Source organism: Corapipo altera, unplaced genomic scaffold (assembly GCF_003945725.1).
Source record: "Corapipo altera isolate COAL_440 unplaced genomic scaffold, ASM394572v1 0, whole genome shotgun sequence".
In the NCBI taxonomy this organism is placed as follows: Eukaryota; Metazoa; Chordata; class Aves; order Passeriformes; family Pipridae; genus Corapipo; species Corapipo altera.
In genome coordinates this window covers 77809181-77831815 of record NW_020884872.1, presented here as the reverse complement: position 1 = coordinate 77831815, position 22635 = coordinate 77809181, and the positions used below count along the sequence as shown (strand labels likewise).

The 22635-nt window shown below is 38.8% G+C and overlaps 1 protein-coding gene across 1 annotated transcript; it reads right to left on the bottom strand.

The window, feature by feature from the left end:
- Positions 1 to 17433: 17433 nt before the first annotated feature.
- Positions 17434 to 20083, bottom strand: LOC113951261. Its single transcript, XM_027652093.1, has 3 exons — positions 19992 to 20083; positions 17649 to 18570; positions 17434 to 17477 (listed from the first exon to the last, which is right to left on the bottom strand). Exons 2-3 carry the CDS (start codon positions 18466 to 18468, stop codon positions 17434 to 17436), a joined length of 864 nt encoding a protein of 287 aa, XP_027507894.1. The 5' UTR covers positions 18469 to 18570; positions 19992 to 20083.
- Between the last annotated feature and the right edge of the window lie 2552 nt (positions 20084 to 22635).

Here is a 22635-nt window from a genome sequence, read left to right as displayed (position 1 = left end):
GGTATGGGTTAGGGTTCAGACCTCTGCTGTGATCCACAACTGATGCAATTGTACCTCAAGGGAGAAGAAATCTTGCAGTGCTGAGATGTGTTCAGATAACTGGGAATAGTAACACCAAAATAGTGATAAGAAACAACAATAGAAATAGTATTCAGAGGCAGTAAATGGAGCAGCAACAGGATAGCAGGCAAAACAAGTAGTTTGTAGAAGGAGATTGTGAGCTGACCAGGAATTAGGCAATGAGCACAAAGTGCAACACAAACAGGGAAGAAGGGTTGTGGCTTTAATCATGTCAGTACATCTCAGTTGGAGGAGTACCCCTTGCCACCATTTCTTCAAGAATGCCAGTCCATCCCACTCATAACGCTATCAGGTGTTTTTCCAAGATAATACCATAATTCTGCTTTCCTTCCCTCACATAAAGGAAGACCTTTATCTTCCTTAAAGGAAGAGGCAAATATTATCTGGATGTGAATGCTGTTTGTTCTGAAGCACCCAGCAGGCACAGTTTAGTGTCCGGAATGGAGCATGAGCTGCAGTTGTTTTAACTTTTTTAAGTGAAAATCCTTAGAAACTAAACATAGCCTTTTTTGCTATTTAAACACTTGACAGAAGGGTTGAGTCAAACTGAGATTGACTGGTTCTTCTAGCAAGGCAATTGTACAAAAGAGCAGCTTTATTCTGTACAGCATCTTTAATACAAAACAAAGTAGTAACACCTTCAAATGCAAGAGAGAAAGATAGAATTATTTCTCTTAATGAATATCAGCAAAATAGTAATAAAAGACAAAACTAAACAAGGGCCAAAACCTAATAACAGAATTCTAAGACTCAAAACAAATTAAGAATAAGAAGAAACAAGAAATATTTGTAGGTTAGGTTAAAACAAGCAAAAGGCAAAAAATTAATCCAGACAGAGCACCAGTATTTTACTTTCATTCACTTAGCAAAATGGGACCACAGCCTCCAGATTTTTTTTCTCATATGCTATTTTAAATTAAACCTGCCCTACAGTAAAATAGTTTGGCTAAAAGAAAACTACTAAGGATAAAACATAACTTAATTATCTCAAGAAAATGTAGTATTGTCAACCTCCTGTGACAGCATAAAGGCAGTTCTTATTTAACCTTGATGAGCATGAACTTAGTGTATGAATGAGAACACGTACAACAAAATTTAACTTTAAAGCCATTCCCACAAGTAAGGTCTTGTCTTTCAATGCCGAATATTTGAGACTGGAAATATTGGTAGTCACAAGTCAAAAAAAGTTTATCAAATTTTCATCTATTAGTTGGAGCTTTTTCAATCCCTCTTCCCACTGTTCTGCATTCCAGGCTTAGACACTTCCTCCTGCTGAGCATAGGGAAAAAAAACACTTTTGCATATTAAATGCTTTGTTATTTGACAAAAACATAACTTCATTTTTCCTTCAAGAAGTTCTCATCCCACAATTATCCCTTCTGCTGTCAAACCACTTTACTGTACAATGACTCTTGAGGTTACTTTTCATTCAAGAAGGAAAAAAATTTTTGAGATTTTTTTCCCAGCTTTCATCCTTCTGCAACTAGTTACTACTTGTCTCTACTGATTTCCTGGGCAGTGGTGAAACAGTCCTGCCACCAAAGGACCACCTAATGTTTAGCTTTGATACTGCTTCTACTGAGCCTAGCTGTAAAGTTCTGGGGGTTTAGTGATGCAGAATCAGGCTCCTGATCTTGTTTGCCATTCATAATGAAATTCCCTGTGCAAAGTCACACTGAAAGTGCTATCAGAGTGCAGCCTACCACAGTACTTCTGGAGCAATGAATCTCAGGTGGGAAAAAAAAAAAAGATTTATTCATATTCTTTTGTACCATAAGTGTACAAGAGTCTTAATTTTGGAAAATGAAATATTGCACATAGGCTCTATTACCATTTTTAGAATGAAAACAACTTCAAAGACCATCAAGTTCATCTGCCACGATAATATTTATTGTAAGTTTTCAAGAGAGGCCATGAACAAGTGCTCTGAACTTTAAAAGCAACCATGACAAATTATTTAAAGCAGAGATGCCAAGTACTTTGACATCCAGGCCACATGGCGTTTACAAATAAGGACTGTGAGCCAGAGTGGTATTGCTCCCTTGGGTTATGTGGTCTTTGTTTCCATGACCTCCTGTGACCTATTTGTTCATGTATACTGTACATTTCCTTTCTATGTGAAAGGAATATTTCCAGTTCATAGAACAATTTAAAAGGTCACTATCAAAGCACGTTCTAAAATTCACAGGCTTAGCCAGCTTTTCTTGGAATTTTCTGTGGCCTATGGCATAAGGTTAATGATCCTGGAATGGAGTCATTTGAACAAATTGCTTCCATGCTCTCCACCTGCTCCTAAAGAAGGACCATTTAAGATGAACAAGTTCTCCTGACTTTTTTACCTTTACATGGAGTTTGAAAAATGGCCCCTATCAACAGTGCTTCATGTTTTTCAGGGAATAAAATGTATAGTAGCTGGTAATCAGAATCTAACATTTTCTTTACAGAGGACACATTTTTATTTGGAAGAACTGCACCAAACAGGCCTGATACTGTCTAGTTTCAAACCGAGAGTTCCTTCCAGATGAACACTTTTACATTTTGCAGTCTCTTCACCTCGCATGGATACTTTTAACTCATGCACTTTAGAAGCCATGGAGTAGAGCACTCTGCCTTAAAGCCATCTATATATCATTTTAGCATGTCAAATAAAAGTCAATACTCAAATAAAGTAAATCCCCTACCCTAGGCTGCACACAAATTTCTACCCTTTTACCCCAAATATGGGAGGAAGGGCAAGGATTACTGGTAAAACATCTCATCTTGAAGGACTCTCACCATCAGTTACTTCTTATCTAAATCCTGGGACACAGGCAAGATTTCACCAGTTTCATAAACTGCTGCTCATCCACTGAGCCACAACCATGAATCGTGTTTGTATTCTTAGGTTTGGGAAAACAAAATAAAACATATTGATGAAGCAGATTAAAGCTATTCCATTTTATCTCAAATTTGCAAGGAGGTTAAGAGCATGTATGCAGTCAGTAATTGCTACTGCGTGATGCACAGTGATGTGTTAAATCACAAAACCCACGCCCACAGCTAAGGCAAACTTCTCCAAGCTACCTCTCCTATTTTCTACAGCCACCTGGGAAAATTCAATGCAATCACACTACATACAGATTATTCCCAGTGACTCCAGTGGCTCCATAACTCAAGGGCTTTGGTAAGTGTCTGAACTCTCTACTGTGCAAACCACAAAGATGATTACTTAAGATTTCTGTTTTGCCTTGTGTCTACCTTCAGCCATTTTTCAAATAATTTATGAAAATTTAATAGTCAAAAAATTACCTAAGAGGTTTCTGAAAGGGGAAATATCTAGTTATCAACATTATAGGAATCAGTGGACCAATTCTCCCCAAAATTTAGTTTTTAAATGTGACTTCTCACTCCTGTTATCACTCCATTTTTTTTATGTATGAAGCATTAAATGGTCATTTTGTGATCAAATGAAAGGTAGGTCTCTACTTAAAATGTTACAAACCAAGTAACAGAACTGAGTTTAATTACAAGGCATGTGATAAGGCCTGTCAACACTGCCTAAATATCAAAATAAATCTCAGTTACACTGAAATACCTTCCAAAAAATTAGGAATTTCAGGAGGCCAAGATTATACCTTTTGAGTTGCTGTTTCTCTCTCTGTTTGCTATTTATGGATCATCTAAGACAGATAACGAAGACAGTATATTGCTTAATCAGAAACCATCACTTAACAAGTTACATAAAAATTATTAAAACCAAAAAGGTGACACTAAAGACTACCCAGAAAAATATCTGGTCTATATTTCACTGGCTCTTGTTATATTTTGTAAAGACACTTGCATTGAAAAGAAACCCTTCTCTGACCTTTTCCCAAACTAGCGATGTTTTCACAGAGATGCAATAACAGTTATTTTCTGTAACATGAGAATCCATGATATCATACCCTAGATTATTATTCTTCTTAATTGAATCTGGAATGAAATCAAAGGACCAGAGATATCATCCACTTAAAGGGGACTTGACAGTCTAAAATCCTGAGTTTGATAAAAATAAACATGTACTGAGTGGTAGGAACATCATATCTAAACGTGTCTTCACGTTTAGCTGCATACTGTGAGCAGTGAAAGATCTGCTGATTCAGCCAGAACTGACATGCAAAATGAGTCAAAGAGGAACAGGTCAGAGGAAATACTTATTTATAAGTAGCTTTTATGGCTCTTAAACTAACACAAAGAAGACATCTCACACTGCCAGACCACTTGCCCCCAAAGACCAGGTGTCATGGTTTGATATTTTGTTTAGAGGTATGGGTATAGTTTTTCCTGAGCCACATACTTGTCGCAGGAGTATTACTGTTGACAACAGGGTCTGAGGAGATAACCTGACAATATCAATAGGGTTGACTTCATTCTCTATACTCTTTTCCTCACAAATTTTCCATATGTTCAAAACACTGTGATCTCAATATAACACACAGATTCTAAGAACTACAAGACTTCTGCAGGCATTTTTCTTTCCCTCTTGGAGCAGTTAAATGTTTCCACATACACAAAGAGTGTTTTTAATACCAATGAAAAAGTTTTACTCAACAACTGTGTAGAGCGATTGCTCCACAACTTACACTAAGGGCTTCAGAACCGACTCAAGACAGTGGCGACTGGACTCATGGTGGATGAAATCATACTGAATGGAAAAGGCAAAGACTGACTGGAAAACCACCCCAAAAGGTCAAAAGTTAGAACTGTAGCAAGCCTGTCTGAGTTCAAGAAGTGTGTGGACAATACTCTCAGGTACGTGGTGTGATTCTTGGGGTGTCCTGTGCAGAGCCAGGAGTTGGACTCAATGATTGTGGTGGGTCCTTTCCAACTCAGCATATTCTATGATTCTATGATTTTTTTAGAAAGTACATACTGCACCCTTGCCAATTGCTCCTGGTCTCATTTAATAGAAGACAAAATTATTCAGACAAGTTATCCTTTTTCTCCCCCAATATCATTGCCTCTGCATGAAGAAGGCATCGATATGGTAATTCATAGAGGTCATACAAGTCTTCAGACAATACAAGTCAGGCATGTCCATACTTCAGAGGAATAGAATCCACAAAATAAAAACACAGAATGTGAAATGAGATTCTGGAAAATAATGTAATTTGTAGTTCAAACTGGCTCATCAAATGAATATTATTCTAAAAGTGGAATGTTTCTCCGAGAATTTACTAGAAAATTTTCAAATATTGCTTTTTGACAAAAAAAGATACCACTTCATCTTATACATAATTTTTTTAAAAGTTATAGAAATAGATTTATGTTTTGTTTCTGTCATCTAGTGATTTATTAATTGCCACAGTGACTTGTTTTCCATAAGATTAATTCTGCTTTTAAGTCAAATAATTTTCATTACAAAATCTATTAGCTTCTAAGATAGAAAAGATAATGTTTCAGAAGTGCTATATTCAAAGCAAAAGTTTCTACTCTCCAAAACGGATTACATTTTTAAACTTAAGTCATGAAAACATTAAGAATTTTAAGGTTTGTTTTAGACAGGATTCGATTTTTTTTCAAAATTTGCTGGAAGGCAGAAAAGTGATTTCCTCCCCATTTTTAATATGTAATCTGGATTACATTATTCATGATGCATTCCTGCAATTTCTCCATTAACTGCAGGATCTTGATTTTCTTTTCATAGTACTTTGCGCAACAGATTATTTGAAAGTGTGCATTTAATGGAGCTGGTTTGTTTTCATTTCCATTTGTGCAATATGACCATCAATTTCTGGGGAGATATTTTAGTCAATATGACAAGCAAGGTCAAAATTGGACTTTCTTCTAGGTACTGTTGTAACAAGTTACATCAAAGTGGTTTTATCAAAAACTTTCTAAATCACAGTAAATAGTTTGAAGGTTCTTTAACAATGTTATGGCATTGAAATTAGAACAGATAGCTGCAGTCAACACTAAGTTAGTAAAAAACTCAGTATTTTCAGTCAGTTAAGGTCCTTATTAATAAGCATCTTGTTTTATTTTACATTATCTGAAGTTTCACATTTGAATTTAAGTTCAAGCTAACTTAATCTAAGGCTCTTCCAATGTTAGACTGGGCAGTAGGGAATGAATTGAAATTGGTTTAAAACAAATTTGGTCCAAACACTTAAAACAAGACTCTTTAATAAATCACATTGGCATAATTCAGATTTTTTTTTGGTTTGGACAACCTTTACCTCTGCCTCTGCATATACACTGTAAAAAGCATTGGATTCAGTTGTCATGCCACTGTTGCCTTTTTCTCCATATAATGAAATTACTGATTAAACTGACATGAGAAACGCAGCTCTGACTTTTGAATTTTTTTATAAAACCTATTTGGAGAGGGAGTTTTGATATTTTTCAGACATAAAGAGGAGAAAAAGATGTTCTACACAACTTGCAGCTAGAGAAATGAAATATAGTTGTAAATCTATTGTTTTTTATTCTCTGACTTATAAGTTCAGTGTCTGAGAAGAAAACCGGACAAGAAAAATATTGAGGAGGTCCTAGCACACAGGTCTGTTTTTGCTCTAAGATTTTATAGTTTACACAGTGTTTTCTTTTTCCCTTAAAACTGTAAACAACCCATTAACTCAAATATTTCAGAAAGCAATTTCAAAGAACCCTGTAAATGGGTTACTGTAGAATAACCAGTTCTCAGAGATAGAGCATGAAGCAGCATGTAACTGCATACCCTTTTGGTTATCCTGTGTTCTGCAAGGCCAAAATGATGTTTTTCGATTTGCAAACCTCTTTGTCAGCATTTTTGAGGATTGGCTCCAAACTGGTAGATTATTTTAACTTTCTATAATAGAGATTTCAAAACATAACTGGAAAATCTTGGTGGGGGGAAACCTTCCAAGTTCAAGTAAGGTAGATGGGTCATGGAAAACAAAAATTATACTACTATAATGAGTTACCCAGCTATACAAACTATATTTTTAGACTTTCAATAAAATGAAGGTGTCCTTAAGTATGTATTCAGGTAAGGATATTGCAACGTTAAAGTAATAAATTAGTAGTAAAAGTATAAAATGATTTTGTGTAATAATTGAATATATGGCATGACTAGTTTTGATATGTTTAATATTGTCTGATATTTCTACTGCATGATTCAGCAGAGACAAAAGAAACATGCAATGCAGGCACACAGGAAAGCGAATGGTCTCTCTGTGGAGCTTTAATGGAAGTACACACAAGAAATCTGACTTTAAAATGTAAAACGGAAAATTTCCAACTCCGATCTTAAGAACCTTTTAAAAGACAAGTATATTTTCTAACCTCCTAGCTACTGAAAAAAAAGAGCATCAGCAAAGGCCCATCACCCAGTTTTTTGTTTACTTGAAGACTGACCCTTTCTCTAGTTTTTTAAAGAAAAATATGTGGGCACTTGTTTCCAGAAGAGGTCTTGGCCTTCTGTTCTCAGGCAGATGGAGGCTCCTGGGCTGAGCACAGCTGACTGCTGCTCCTGTCCTTTCTGTTATTTCTGCTTTGAGTCCTCTTCCTGGTGGGTATGGGGGTTGGGAATGTTTCATGCACTGGAACCTAAAAAGCAGTGCAATGAAAGTGGGTTGGTTCTGAGGACCCAAGGTGCACAGTAGATGTACAGTAGGAGGTTTAACTTTAGACTAGAGCTAGTCTGTCCCTGGCCAGACACAGTCCATTTGCTAAAATCAAGATGATATCAAAGAAAAAAAATTCAGCTTAGTGGTTCTCAAAAGCTTTTAGTGTTCAAAATCACCACATAGCTAGTGAGTGCTTGAAACAATATGCTGACTGTGTACTACCTTTTCCTCTTTCCTCTATTACCTTTACTTTGAAAGCCTGTTTCCAAGCAGTGTTCACCAGTAAAGTACATCACTTGCTATTAACATTTAGAAATTAAATCCTTCTCTGATGTCTCAGTCTGCTGGAAAAAACATTTTTTCTTTCCTACTGCGCCATCGAATGAACATCCAGAAAGGATGCAGGACTCACTCTCCTGCATTTTTCATCTGCTGGCTATCAACTGGGACTTGCAAGTGCTCAGTTTATCAGATAATTTTGACGTCTCAGGAATCTTAAAATAAAATTCTATTTAAAAAGTTATACAGTGCCTCCTCCCTAAGCAGAAAGACAGAGAGCAGAATACTCCAGCTACTATGTCAGAACATAGAGGGTGAAGAAGGACAAAGGTTTATTTGTCATGCAAAAGGTGTCTGTGACAGATAACTTTGAACTAGTACAGCACTCACGGGAGACTGATCAGCAAAGATGCAGCTATAGGTTTGCTGTGCTCAAACAATACTTACTATTAATACTGGCTTTTAGAGTATGTGTTTAGTTTGACTGCAATATTAGGCTAATACTGCATGACTGTGGCTGTACTGCACCCAATCTGTACCAGCTCATACTAAAACAGCTTGGGTCTCCACATCCTGCTCTTCCATTCTTCTGGCACCAGGGTGAGCCTGAACTCAGCTCCGACTGCTCTAAACAATGGAAACATTCTTTACATATTATCTACTCAAAAAATATAATATTGAGACACTGCATGTCAATTGATCAATTCAATAGGTATTTCTGAAAGGTAGGGATGTCTCTCAAACACTTAACACTGTTAGGAAAATATACTGAGCGTGTTTTGCCACCAGTGACTTTAGTAAGTGCTTATGTTGTCCAAATTCCCTATTTGGAGGAGTGTTAAAGACTGTGAACTTGTCTTTATGTACTACAGTTCCTTTCATGGACAACCAGCAGGTCTGATCCTGCGGGTTTCCATGGTCTGCATGGGAACAGTGGGTGTTTCTGCAGAGAAATGGCCCATTCAGAATAAAACCCTCCCCATTAGCTGGAGAAGAAAGGGTGATGTTTTTAGAGAATGTGTTTCACTTTAAAAAATACAAGCTCTCAGCAGCCTCACTGACAGTATCCAAAGTAATAAGAAAATGGGCCAGATGACTCCAGCACACTCGTGCTCCAGGGAGTTAAGCATCATGTTAGCAACATGTGAAACAGCCACTGTTTGTGCAGATACATTTTTCTTTTTTGAGCAAATCCAAATTGTTTTCAAACATACTTACCTCCTAGTATTATCAAATAACAACAATTTACTTTGAAGCATCAGGATTTCCTTGAAGAAACTATTAAAGTAATTTTATAGTCTTCCCAGGTCTTTAAATCACTGATTAATGACGACACTGGTTTCTACTGTGCTTGCTCATTGTTTGCTAGTTTAGGGACTGTGTGACCATCAGTTTAAAATTTTTTCCACTAGGACTTAATCCCTGTTCCAGGAAAATGGCACTGTTTCATGTCTGACTGACTGAAGACGAAGTGACAAGTTTCTTTCTCATTCTCTCAGGCCCCAGTGAACCAGGCAGGTTACAAGAGCCATTCTGGTGTTTTTTCTTGCTGTAATACGTTGGGGAGGGCAGGCAGGGACACAGGATGAAACTTTTTCATATACTTCACATGCAGGAAGATGTACAGTAAACATTGTGTTTGCACTCTTGGCCTACGTCTATGGATCTGAAAGGGTATTTAAGGCTTAGATATCATCGTCCAGTGTCTGTCTTCACCAATAGAAGCTGATTTCTTGAGAATTGCAAGGACTGTTCTGGAAGGTGGTAGCACAGAAAGGCAGACTCCTCCAACAAGCAGTGCTGTCTGGTGAAGCCACAGGTGAATATTTATGTCAGGTGTATATTTATGTCAGCAAGGTTTTTTCTTCCAAGGTTATTCTCCTGCCCCCATTCTCAATATTCAGGTACTCTTCTGTATCGTCTCAAAGTGACTAGCACAGAAAGTGGCTAATTCTGGATGATATCCACTTTAGGATTAACATAATGATGGAGAAGTCCCTGCTCTGAGCTGCTGATGGTCTCATTTGAACAGATAGAAGCCAGACCTCGTAAGGGGCTTATCATGACTCTGAACTTTGTTGGGTTTATAGCCATTTAAGTCCATAGTTCTTAGTTTTGCTGTCTCAGTTTTCCTATTCTGTGAATAATAAAAGAGAATTAACAATACTTAGGGGATCCTACCCTTTGCTTACTTAATCTTACTGTGAAAGGACATTTAAAAAAGAGGTATTTTTAAACCTTCAGAAAATGGAAAGATCCAGTCTCGGTGTTCTTAGTGCTACTGGCTGAACTGCCAAAGGTTTACAGAAGATTTACTGGACATCCTGAAATTGTACGATTTGATTACTGGTAATGTCTTCAGAATTTTTTTGTGCTCTGATAAAATTTGATTTGCTCTCCAACAATATCTGTTGTGTTCACCCCACTGTTTCTTTTACAACCTCGTCTTCATCAGATTTATGTGCTAAAGACTTCTCTTGATTCATTCTGGTGATCTCACACTTCTATAAATTTTACTTAACCAATCAACACTGTTGGATTGACCACTACCCTATTTCATCATAATTATGATGAAAAAAACTACACTTGCAAATTTGGTCAATGCCTTAATGAGACCCCATTTCAAGCTAAGTAGTTCCTGAATATACTGAATTAGTATTACAGAGCATTATTCTTTGCTTTCACTTCCCAACAAGAGCAGCAGTAGTACATTTTATGAAGACTGATTCTCAGTAAACTGGGTAATTTCTGACTCTGTATAATAATACCTGCTCTGATTTACAATTAATTACTTTGTAGTGTATTTAAGTATCATGATTTCTCCTGTTTCCACTCAGAAAAGTAGTGTATATAAGGCTAGAAGCAACACAGAAATAGCCATTCTTAACAGATGTCTTTGATTCCTCCTGAGTAAATGTTGGACAGTAATTCAGTTTTTAAGAAAAAGTTGCTCCAGAAGGAAATTTTATTTTATTTATATTCACATCTTTTATTCCTTAGGACTATATTACCAGTGAATTTAAATTGAGTAAACTCTTCTGTAACGTTTTTCAGCTCTTGAAAACAGAAATGTTTATATATATGTATGTATATATATATACACCCAGAGGATATAATATAAAGACATGCTATAACAAGGGGACGTAGCTTCAAATTGCACTAGGTGAGGTTCAGGTTGGATATTAGGAAAAATTTCTTCACTGAAAGAGTGGTTAAGCATTGGAACAGGCTGCCCAGGGAAGTGGTGAGTCACTATCCCTGAAAATGTTCAAAAAAAAAATATATGTAGAACTTGGCAATATGGTTTAGTGGACAAAGTTGTATTTAATTGAAGGTTGGACTTGATGATCTTGAAGGTCTTTTCCAGTCTTAGGGATTCTGTGACTTTATAAGTTGATAGTAATATTTCCATCACAAATGGAAAAATACTGATGTTACAAAAACAAACATATAGCACTGGATATCTAACATCATTTTTTAAAAGTTGAGCTTTTTTTCCTGTCTTGGGGAAAGGTGGGAGATTTTAATGCAGAAGAACAAAGAGTGAATTAAACTAAGTCAGCGTTGACACTGGGAATACTAGTTGTCTTATAGGTGTTTATATGTCCCTCCTCAATAAGGTAACATCTGAATGCCTTGCATTTTTTTTAATAAGTTCTTCCTTACCCATAAAACAGGAATATTTTTGTCTACAATTTATCAACTGTGAAGGTAAAACCACAACAAATAGGAAACACAGGGATTCAGAAGGCTTAAATTTCTCTTAGATCTGTGATCTGAATATGATCTACTGGATACCCATGGAGGTCATCAAGCCACCTAGAGCCAAACAGCTAGAAAATTAGTTGTGGGGAATGGAAGGTGTTTGACTATGGCCTCAACCTTTTTTTGCCCCAGTGTTTCAAATTGCATGAGTAGATGGTCCTCATTAGATGTGTGTCTTTTCTCATTGAAATAAAAACATGAGCTTGTGTCACCCACCACAAACTATTTAGGGAGCTTCTTGACATTTAAGGTCACTGCATATCAAACAGGAAGTGTTGGATGTTGTGGGAAAAATCTCTTGTGTAAATGTTTGAGCAATACTGACATAGTGTAAAAATCAACTGCAGACAATTAGAAATAAGCCCTTAGTGTAGATGTGCATCAATACAAATCTAGCATCTGCTAAGATAAAAATTTCATGTTTAGTATGATTGTTATACCTATCTGTTACTATGAGTATTCTTGTTAGTTAGCTCACTGAAGATGTATGCTCTCTCCTGCTATGATTTATTCATATTCTTCATAAGGTCACTGTGTAGAACAATATACTGATGAACTCCTGAGTCACCCTAAGGAATGTCTAGCCTTGCTGCTCTTCGTTCCTTTGACAAAATGCCTTAGTCTGAAATGGCTGGACCATTTTTCAGAGACGAAGAAAGGATTAAAGGGACCAGAGTCTGACAAACAAGAAAGAGGAAACTTATCTCCCATGTCTAGTGGATGGGAACTCCCCAAAGAGAGGTGGAATCCTGGTTTTCATTCTTTCTCTTACTGCTGACTCTCTAAGGAAAATGTTTCAGCAGACTGAGGAGAAGGGATGTCTCTTAGGGAGTTTCCATCCTGGTACGCTTTTGCATTTGGTTCTTGCTATGTGGTTGTTTTCAGTCTCCAGGATTTTTGCATGGCCCTCAGTAGCAAAGGGAGTCAAGTTGCCCTTGCTAACAGGATTTTATGTAAGTGCAGAGAGCCACTATGCTGCTGTCACAGCTTGTTAAGAGATAGAGAGGAAGACCAGCATCACCAAGATCAAAGTTCAAGAACTTTATACACCCTGTTGGGATGAGCCAAACTACACTAAGTACCAGTACAAAGTTGTTGATGGGGGTTAGATCATGTTTTGTGGTCAGGACTGGTCCTATGCAGCCATTTTCCACAGCAGTTAGCATGGTGGTGCACGCTACATATCTCTGACGAGGCCTGTTGTTGCCCTGTCGCTTGGGCATCCTCCCACCACTTTTATTGCGTATAAGGAGTAAATTTGTTATTTTCCATTGGGGAGTTACTATCTCTGCTCAGTCCTTGCTGTCAAACTTGTAGTTTCATGTTCCTTCAGCATGCTAGGGTAAAGATGACCCTGTTTATACAGTTAAAAATCCATCAAGGAAATGTTGAAATTTGTTATAACCTCAGGAGCAGTAATTTTTGTTATCTTCTCATTCCCCATAAGTAACCTGCCTTTGTTGGTAAGCTCAACTTTGTAACTCTACATGCAAGTAAAGCAGTTATTGTGGGAACATGCTGACATTATTTACTGTCATTCTTCAGAAAATGCATTTTTCACTTTTGTATCTTCTTTTATTGCTGCACTCCCTGGCTTCTTTATTCATAGATTTCTTTCACAATCAGCCCTTTTTTTTTTATTTATTTTTGTAGACTTGCCATTTCTACTTACTATCTTTTTGAACCTTAAGACTTCAATTTTTTTCTTCTCCCCTTACCTAAGATACAAATTTGAACTAGAGTTTGCATTTTTGGCTTGTTGATTAGGTATCTGCAATCTTTTCACTCTGACATCAAGTGTATCCAGACTTTATAACATACTTTGAGGGAAAGAATTATCAAAGATATGAAAGTGAATGGAAAATAGGTTAGAATGCTACATGAAATTACTAAAGGTACATTGTACCTCATTAATCCAGTATCTTTATTTGAAAAGTGGATGAGGGTAGGGTTTAAGGTAGAAATTATAAAGTGGGTGGTAAACTGACTAAGTGAAAGATGGCAATGTGTAGAGCTAGAAGAGTAGGAATTAGCCTTGAGGAATTTTGCGTGCAGAGTTCTTCAAAAATTATTTTGGGGATTGGTTTCTTTAATATTTTGATTCATAATGTGGACAATTAGGTTCTCAAAAAAGAGACTGATTTTTGACGTGAAGAAATGCTCAGATGTGGCTGAGTATTGATATTTCAGTTTGAGGATGACATAAATATACACCTGACATAAATATACACCTGACATAAATATTCACCTGTGACTTGTTTCTCCAGACAGCACTTCCTGATCTCCCTTTCACAGGGACTGGCTTTGATGAGATCGGAAACAAACCAGAAAAGCTTGACAAAAGAGTAAAGGCCAGCTACAAGCAGGAGATTATTCTCCTGGTACGGATCAGATGTTTTCAACATTTGTCAGAGCACTGTGGAGAGAGAGAGATGAAGAGGGCTCCACCTGGGACCGATATGTGCTAGGTATCTATTCCACAGATTTAATTTCATGCCAATGCAAACATTTTAAGAGTGTGTGCTTGGTCAAAGATAAATATCACATATGCAAGAAAGCAGAGTTCCCTGACCCTGTGTAAATCAAAAAACGGCCATCAGTTTTCCTTCCTTTCCCCCTTCCAGATATTTCCATGCAGCTCTAGCAAATCTTGTACGGCCAAATTCAGCCTCTCCCCCCCAAGTCCTCCTCCACAGGAAATGGTGGGGGTGGGTGGCACATGGAAAGAAACTGCAAAGTCAGTATTTCAGAATATCCTGTTGGGGAAAGCTATTTCTGCAGCAGTGGCTGGGAAGGCACAAAGGAGTGCTGGTTCCCTGTACCCCAGCCCCAGGACTGTCAGGAGAAAGCAGCACATGGAGCTGGAGCTTGGCACCAAGCATAGGTGTGTACAGGGAGTAGGGCTTTTATTTGGTCTCAGCTCTCAGCTGATTGCTCCTGAGTCACAGTTGATTTCCTTGGAGTAGAATAGGTGCTGCAGGGCCTGCTTTCTACTGCTGTGCTTTTGCCACCTCTCAAACACCTGTGGGGTCCCACTCCCCATGTCAAAGGAGATTTTTAGATCTCTTGCGGGGTCCTAGACTTCAGGTCACACTGAGTTTCTGAAGAGCAACTGAAGAACCCAGGTGAAAAACCAGCAAATAAATACAAAACAAGATAACAAACAAGGTTCCAAAAGCTTCCTAAACCCAGCATTTTTCAACAGAAAACTGTTGGCCAGAAAAATATCAGACCAACTCCACTAAATTTACTTATTTATGCTTCCCCAGCAGTAAAATACATTTTTATTTTTTTCAGTTTCTCTGAGAACCATGTACAGAGGTTCAGCTAATAAGCAAACACCCTAAAATGCTTTCAGTATTCCTGAAGAAAATCCTTGCATGGGTGTGCAAATTCAGAAACAAGGAAATGTCCCTCTACCTCAAGAATTTAATTAACTCACTGCACTCACAGCTGTAAAGGACTCAAATGATCGCTATTTCATAGATGTGCCATAGAAAAGTTATGCAATATTTTTGGTGTTTGCTTTGTATCTAAGGAACTTGACATTTTCTAAAGATCAGCCTCTTCAAAAGAGCCTTATACAATTTACAAATGGACCAAATGGATCAGCTGAGATCTGTCTGTCCAGCAGCAAAAATAATCACATATTTCTGCAGCAGACCTGATTCTAGAATAATACTGACTATAATGAACTATGGAAAAACATACCTTGCTCCCAGTTAAAATGGGTTTTGAAGTTTTTCTCTCAAAAAACCACCCATTTTTTAATCTAAGATTACATTCTTCAGTGTATTGCAAGGCTCTCTATTTTTCCATCCAGGAGGCATATTTTTTTTCTTTTTTCCCCTCTTTTTCAAGGATATTCAGAAGAGATTTGCACTGCTTCAGGAGTAATCTGTGAGATGGGAACTATACACTAAGAGTGACAGGTAAGGGAGATCATGGTGGCCTGGCTAAGCAAGTAAAGGGAGTAAGTTGTCATGGAAAAGGGAGACTCCAAAACTGGCAAAACAGGGCTGACAGTGGCCCACCTCAAGCATATGTACACAAATACAGAAGTGGTAAGAGGACAGGATGATGGGAGAAGCATTCACATCCTTTCTGGAAAATCTAGAAGAGTGTGCAACTCTCTAAGATGCATGGAAGGGGAAACCAGGTTTGATCAAGATGTTAGTCTTCTATAAGGAGATTACTGGCTCATTAGATGAGAGGAGAGCCATGGATGGTTTTATCTTGACTTCAGCAGTGCTTTGGACATCTTTCCCATTGCTGCCCCCTTCAAAACAAGCTGAGGAATTACATCTACGAATGGATGACAGTGAGGTGGATTGAAAATTGGCTGAACTGCCAGGTTCACAGGGCTTTCAAAAACATGTTCCTGGATCTGCTGAGCACACATTGCAGTTATTACACGTACATACATTATACACATATGGCATACAATAAATATATATATTATACATACCTATGTAGACACATTCCAATTTCCCAATGCAGAAACAAATAAGCATCTGCGTGGAAGTGCAGTTGGCTTCAGGTAAACCCAACAGCTGTATCATGAGAGGATGGTAAAATTCTAGCAGTATTAACTGGAGAGGTAAAACAGCATTTATCAAGCAAAAGTGTTTTAAATCAATAGGATTCATTAATTTACATCTATATACCACAAACTGGTATTACATTTCAATACATCTTGAAATATGGGGGAACTAAAAGTCTTCAAAATTGTATCAATTCTCAAAAAAGGTAAGGTTATCTGACTGAATTTGACAACAGTGTGCCTGTTTTTTATTCCAGGCAAAATAAATATAAATTCTACAAGGGATCCAACTAAAACAGAAGAACAAGAAAGGCAAAATACTAGTTTGCATGGCTTTTGAGGAATCAGAACTCATTAAATGAACTAAATTTTCTTTCATTATCAGACCATGCACCTGATTTACTCATGCAGAATTAAATATATAAGAGTTTATAAGCCATCCACTTTAATACTATTTAATATTGTTAAATAAAAAGTAGTACTCTAAGAGGCCTTTTCCAAATGTAATGATTCTATGATTCTATCTCAATTCAGCAGAGACTAGCTAAAAATTGGGTGTAAAATTTGCTAGCTAGTAACTGGAGAGTCACTCCCAAATGTACATATTTCTGCAAAGCTTCCTCAGTGATCAATATTTTGCACATGTATTTTTCATGCTCAGTGAAAGGACAAGAACAAACCCCACTTTGTTCTTTTCCAAACACTATCAGGGTAACACTATCAGGATATCTTAAGTATACAGTGGACTATACATAGTGGACATAAGTATGTTTAGCAGAATGTTCACAGACAAAAGAATGCCTTTGAGAAAAGAAATGCTCCAAATTAGTCATCATATTGTGTCGTCAGTTTACTGCAGGTTGACTGTGCACTGAGCATCCATCCCAACTCAGAACTGCCATGAGTAGTTCATGGTAGGTAAGCCCTAAGAGGCTCATGGAAACTCCCAGCTGACACACCAGCCAGCCTGTAAATCCAGTGTGCAATGGCAGATGCAGGTTCTGGGTGTCAGAGGAAGAGGTGTTCATCACCATTGCACTGAACCCGGCCCTACACACAGCCACAGTCCCCGGCACTGCTGTTGTGGGGCACTCCAGTGCATTCCTGACAAAATCTAGATGCAGCTCTGAAGTTATTTAAAGATGAATAGAAAACTCTGCAGCAGGGGTTTGGGCTGTGAGCAGTGTTTTCCTTCTATCACGTCACCGATGTGTTGCTATGCAGGGTGAGCCCCCTCAAGCCTGTTTAGACAAAATTGTTTATGTTTTAATTTTTTTGACTTTTCCCCTGGATTCTCATTTTCCTACTCTCTTTTTGCCTTTTTTTTTTTTTTTAACTTTTTTTTTTTTTTAACACTTTTGCTGAGGCAACTGGTGGCAGAAACAAGGAGGTAGACACAATAGATGCCTGACCCCACAAGGTTAACATGTCATGACATTTAGAGTCAAGGGCCAGTGACCGCTTGGTCAAAACATGACTGTAGAGATGGGAATGATTCAACAAAAGCTTTTCTGTGGGGGTAAGCAAACCTAATTTACCAAAGGTATAGGGTCCCCCAGTGGGCTTTGCCGGAATACCTGGCCATGCCGGATTGCCACAAATCAAAAAGTATCCTTTCGGGAGTTGACGAGCAACTGTTACACCAGGTGAGGGTCGCTTGTGTGTATATAAACACCAAGCAGATGCATTCTGGTAAAAGGGCATATCTAGAGACAAGTCTTGTGAAAGGGTTTCTGTGGTAGCAGAAGCATCATATCCCTTACTGTACTTATTAGCCAGCAGTGTTGCACCCGTATAATCAAAATAAAAGCAAGCAGCAGCAGTTAAGGTACCCAAAATATCTAACTCCTGCGGTGCAATGCCTACTGGTAACTTAACAAGCCAGTCGTTTACATTTGCGATGCAGCTCTGCACAGAAGCATTACAAGCCTTTGTTCCTAAATCAGGTAATCGTTTAACATTAGAAACAAGTTTCACTGCATCAGAGTTATTTACAGGTGCCCCAACAAGGAATGTGTGAAAAGGCAGCTCTGGTTTCACCAAGGAGGCACAGAAGATAGTCTGGTTCAGTGCTTTCATCAGGGTCACCCAGACGTTGTGGCTGTTCCACGGGCTGAGTCGTTCGAGCTGTTCCGCGTAGGAGTCATCACTGCCGGTTCCCCCGACGCAAAAAAGGACGAACGTACCGAGCAGGAACCCACCGCGGTCCATCATCTGTAGAAACACAAGCATAACCCTTTCCCCAGGTTATCAGTTGATGAGGGCTGGACCACTGTCCAGAAACCAGGTCCTGTACCTGAACGGGAGCAGGAGCAGTCATAGGTTGAGATGACACTAACGAGGAAAAATGCAAAAAGAGAGTAGGAAAATGAGAATCCAGGGGAAAAGTCAAAAAATTTAAAACATAAACAGCTTTGTCTAAACAGGCTTGAGGGGGCTTACCCTGCATTGCTCCATGGGTCTCTTCCCCTCTCTGCTCTGGTGCCAGCCTGCAGCTGCCCAAACCCACTCATCTGATCTGTCCCACGTTAAGTCCAGCCAGCAAGCCGTGGGTCTGCCATGCAATGTGCCTTAGGCACAGTACCAGTGAGTGCCACAGGATTTGTCTGCAAGCTTCAGGTCCCCTGCTGAGACTCCACAGCCCTGGATGTCCTGCCTATGCAAAGCCTCAGGACAGCGAGGTGCCTTCAATGTGACATCAGGGACACAGTCAAGGACACCCTGCAAAAGAGGGCACGGCTCAGCCTCCCCATCCCCTGGTTTTCCTCACCATCCTCACAGCATGTCCCCATTCCCCAGTTTCCACTCAGGAGTGACTTCTCCAGAAGACCTGAAAGTTGGGGGTTGCCAGGGGCAGGTGGCCCCTGATCGATTTGGGAGTATTTCTATGGTAGATAATTTATGTGCCTCTTTAGTTGATGCCTTTATTGTTTGGATTAGTAATTAAGACTAACTTTTGTCAGGCACCATGAAGCAAGCCTAAAGCAGATTCATATATCCTTCCTTCATAACCTTGACTTAGAAAAATTCCATGCAGGAAAAGTCCATATTGCACAGATTTTTTTCCCTATAACTCTAATCAGGAATGGTACATATTTGGCTCAAGGCAGTGATACATATTTGTGAACTTTCCTTGCTCCTGGGTGGCTTCTGAAAATGTCAAATCTAGAATTTGAGCACTTCCTTTTGTGATGTAATTTGAGAAAGCAGGTTTGTAAACAATTGGACTATATCTGCTGTTGACGACATTAACTGCATCTATTAGTGAAGTCATACATCCAATTACTGTTTCCAGTAAGTCTGTAAGTAGTAATGCAGCAAAAGACAGAGGTTTTACAATGAACAGTGTCAGCTACTCAATAAAAGTATATTTGATTGTCTCCATACCATGTGTTCTGTCATTACTGAACAGAAAATAAATTAAACCAAGGCTTTCTCCAAGTAACATTTTAGAAGTTATCCACAAATTCATGAAATTAAAGCTTGGTATATATACTCTTCAGAGTCAATACAAATATGGAGCCTGTTGAGCTTGAAATTATTTTATAGTTACTTCTGTAAAGGAGCTTAATCACAGTTCATTCAACTCAATAGAGATTTCACTTTATAACATAGCTGAATCAGTGTGACTTGAAGGATCATCTTGCACCAATATGTCTGATACTAAATTTAATTAAATATTTCGGCTAAATATCTTTTGCCTTGATTGACTAATCATGGGTCCTAAACTGAGACTTCAGCTTCCAGAAAAATACCTCCTTTGTGTATCCACCTGCTTCAGTGTGGGGTCCCCCATGGGCTACAGGTGGATCTCTGCTCCCCTGTGGACCTCCATGGGCTGCAGGGGCACAGCTGCCTCACCACAGTCTGCATCACAGGCTGCAGGGGAATCTCTGCTCTGGCAACTGGAGCACTTCTCTGCCTCTTCTCCTCCAGTGACCTTTGGGTCTGCAGGGCTGTTTCTCTCACATATTCTCACCCCGCTCTTCTCTGCCTGCAAGCTGTCTGACAGAATTCGGTGACAGTTTGCCTGATGTTAATTCCTAATCAAAAAAAAATTCAAGTTCTACAAGGGGTCTGATTAATACTGAACAGCAGGTTCTGTATTAATACAGAATAGCAGGGGTTTTTTCCTGTCTCAAATATGTTATCCCAGGGGTAGTACCACTGTCACTGATGAGCTCAGCTGTGGAGACAGCTGGCATTGGCTCCACTGGACATGGGGAAAACGTCCAGCAGCTTCTCACTAAAGCCACACCTGTAGTCCCCCTGCAGCCCCCCACTAGCAAAACCGAAACATGCAAACCCAATGCAGTGTTTTAGAATGATAAGCACTAATCAATTGTTCATTTTCCTTAGAATTCAGGAGTTATTTCTGCTTACGTCTTGTAATTATTAATTTAAAAGGACAGAAAATACGTGAAGATAGTTTAAGCATCTAAAAAGGTATTAGCAAAAGAATAAAATGCAAAATCAAAAAAGTTACAGAGATTAATTCCTTTGAATATTTTACTAGAAAATAGAATGTGCTTTTTCTTCTAATTGCAATTTCCTAATAAGAAAGGAGTTATTAAAATTGTAATAGTTAACAGGCTTTGTATAAATTTTTCTGTTATATTGCTTGGACTTTCTTAGCTTTTGTACTCTGGCCTGCTGAATTCTGTTTATTTCTCAGCATTTTAGTGGACTGCCAATCTATGTAGTAGGATCAGAATTAAATCAGAATGCTAGAAAGGTTTGAAAAATATTTAACCTTGCAACAATCCAGGACCTTATTGAATACCATGCTGCAGAAATAACTGCAAACATAAAAATGAATCTGTTATCACAGGCAGGAGACATACAAAATGGAACCTTATTTTTTAAACACTCTGGTGTTCCTGTGATGAGTTCTCAGTGTCATAACTCATGTATTTAGTTTTGCAACCCAAAAAATACAGAAGAAAAAATAATTTCTATTTTATATCTGTTCATTGTAGAAAATTAATTGGATTTTGACATTTTTTGTCTGCAGCTACATATCACAAAATAGCTAAGACTGGAAACATCTACTTCATTTTCCTGTACATCTCATAGTTTCCCCATCCCTATTTCAGCTGAGAGACACAAAGCTATGTTTTTGTACATGGGCCAGGAAAAGAGATACAAGGACAGAGAGAGTGACATTTTCTCCCTCTACACTTAGGTGTAGGTACATGGTGAACGCAGAAGTCCTGGTCTGACAAGCATTCTGACCAGCACCTGGTCAAAGTATGCTCTAACGCCTGCTTAGGAAGTGTCATGTGTTACTTCTGCATGAAAACCCAGGTGTATCAGAGGAATTAAGGGTCTGGCAGGCACCCAAGCAGAAGAGGAGTTAAGCACAGTGATGTTAAGCCACAGCCAAAGCTTATCCATCCCACCTTAACTAGTAAGTCCTTCTCACATCTATCTCTATAAATGCAAATTCTGCACACTTACAGAAAGAGATTACCCACCCTACACATTCCCATCACACAATCTTCATCCAAAGGTCCATCTAAGCAAGCCTCACACCTGCTGGGAGCCTATAGCAGATGCCTGTGGAAGCTATCAAGGCAAAACAAGACTCAGCCTTCAGAAACCTCTGGTGCAGGCATTTCCTATTCTGGTGTCAATGTCTGTGAACATAATAGCACAAGGGAAGGTTTAGATTGGATATTAAGAAAAATTTCTTTACTGAAAGGGTGGTCAAGCACTGGAACAAGTTGCTCAGGGAAATGGTGGAATCACCGTCTCTGGAGGTGTTAAAAATGTGTAGGTGTGGTGCTTAGGGACATGTGTTTAGTGGTGGACCTTAGAATGTTGGGTTAATGGCTGGACTCAACGATCTTGGAGGTTTTTTCCCAACCTTAATGATCATATGGTTCTATACATTCATCTCCCATGAATCCATCCAAGTCTCTTTGGAATACACGTAAACTTTTACTGTCTTTAGCAAACGTTTTATGTGCAAAGATTCATTGCCACGAGCCCCTCTTCCCCCGTGCTAAATATAAAATTCCCCACAAAGTACAGTACAAAAACATTAAAAAAAAAAAGATGTGTGAAAACCACAGTACACGGAAGTCCTGACAGGTAGTGCATGCCCTGAGGGTTTTCGCATGGAAAGCAAACAGCAGTGACCGCAGTTCTGGGCTGCAAGGGGAGCCCAGGACATGCAGTGCCTCCTGCCATCCCGTGTCCTGGGCCGAGCAATGCAGGGAGGTAACACGTGACATCACAGCTGGAGGAGACTGTAGGCAAAATACACTCAGGAAAAGGAAACAGAAAAAGAGAAAGAGGAAGAAAAAAAGAAAGACGGGAAGGGGAAAGGAGAGAGAAAGTGGAAGGTAGGATCTCATGGAAGATGGGAAGGGCAGGGGCCGCCCCACAGCGGGG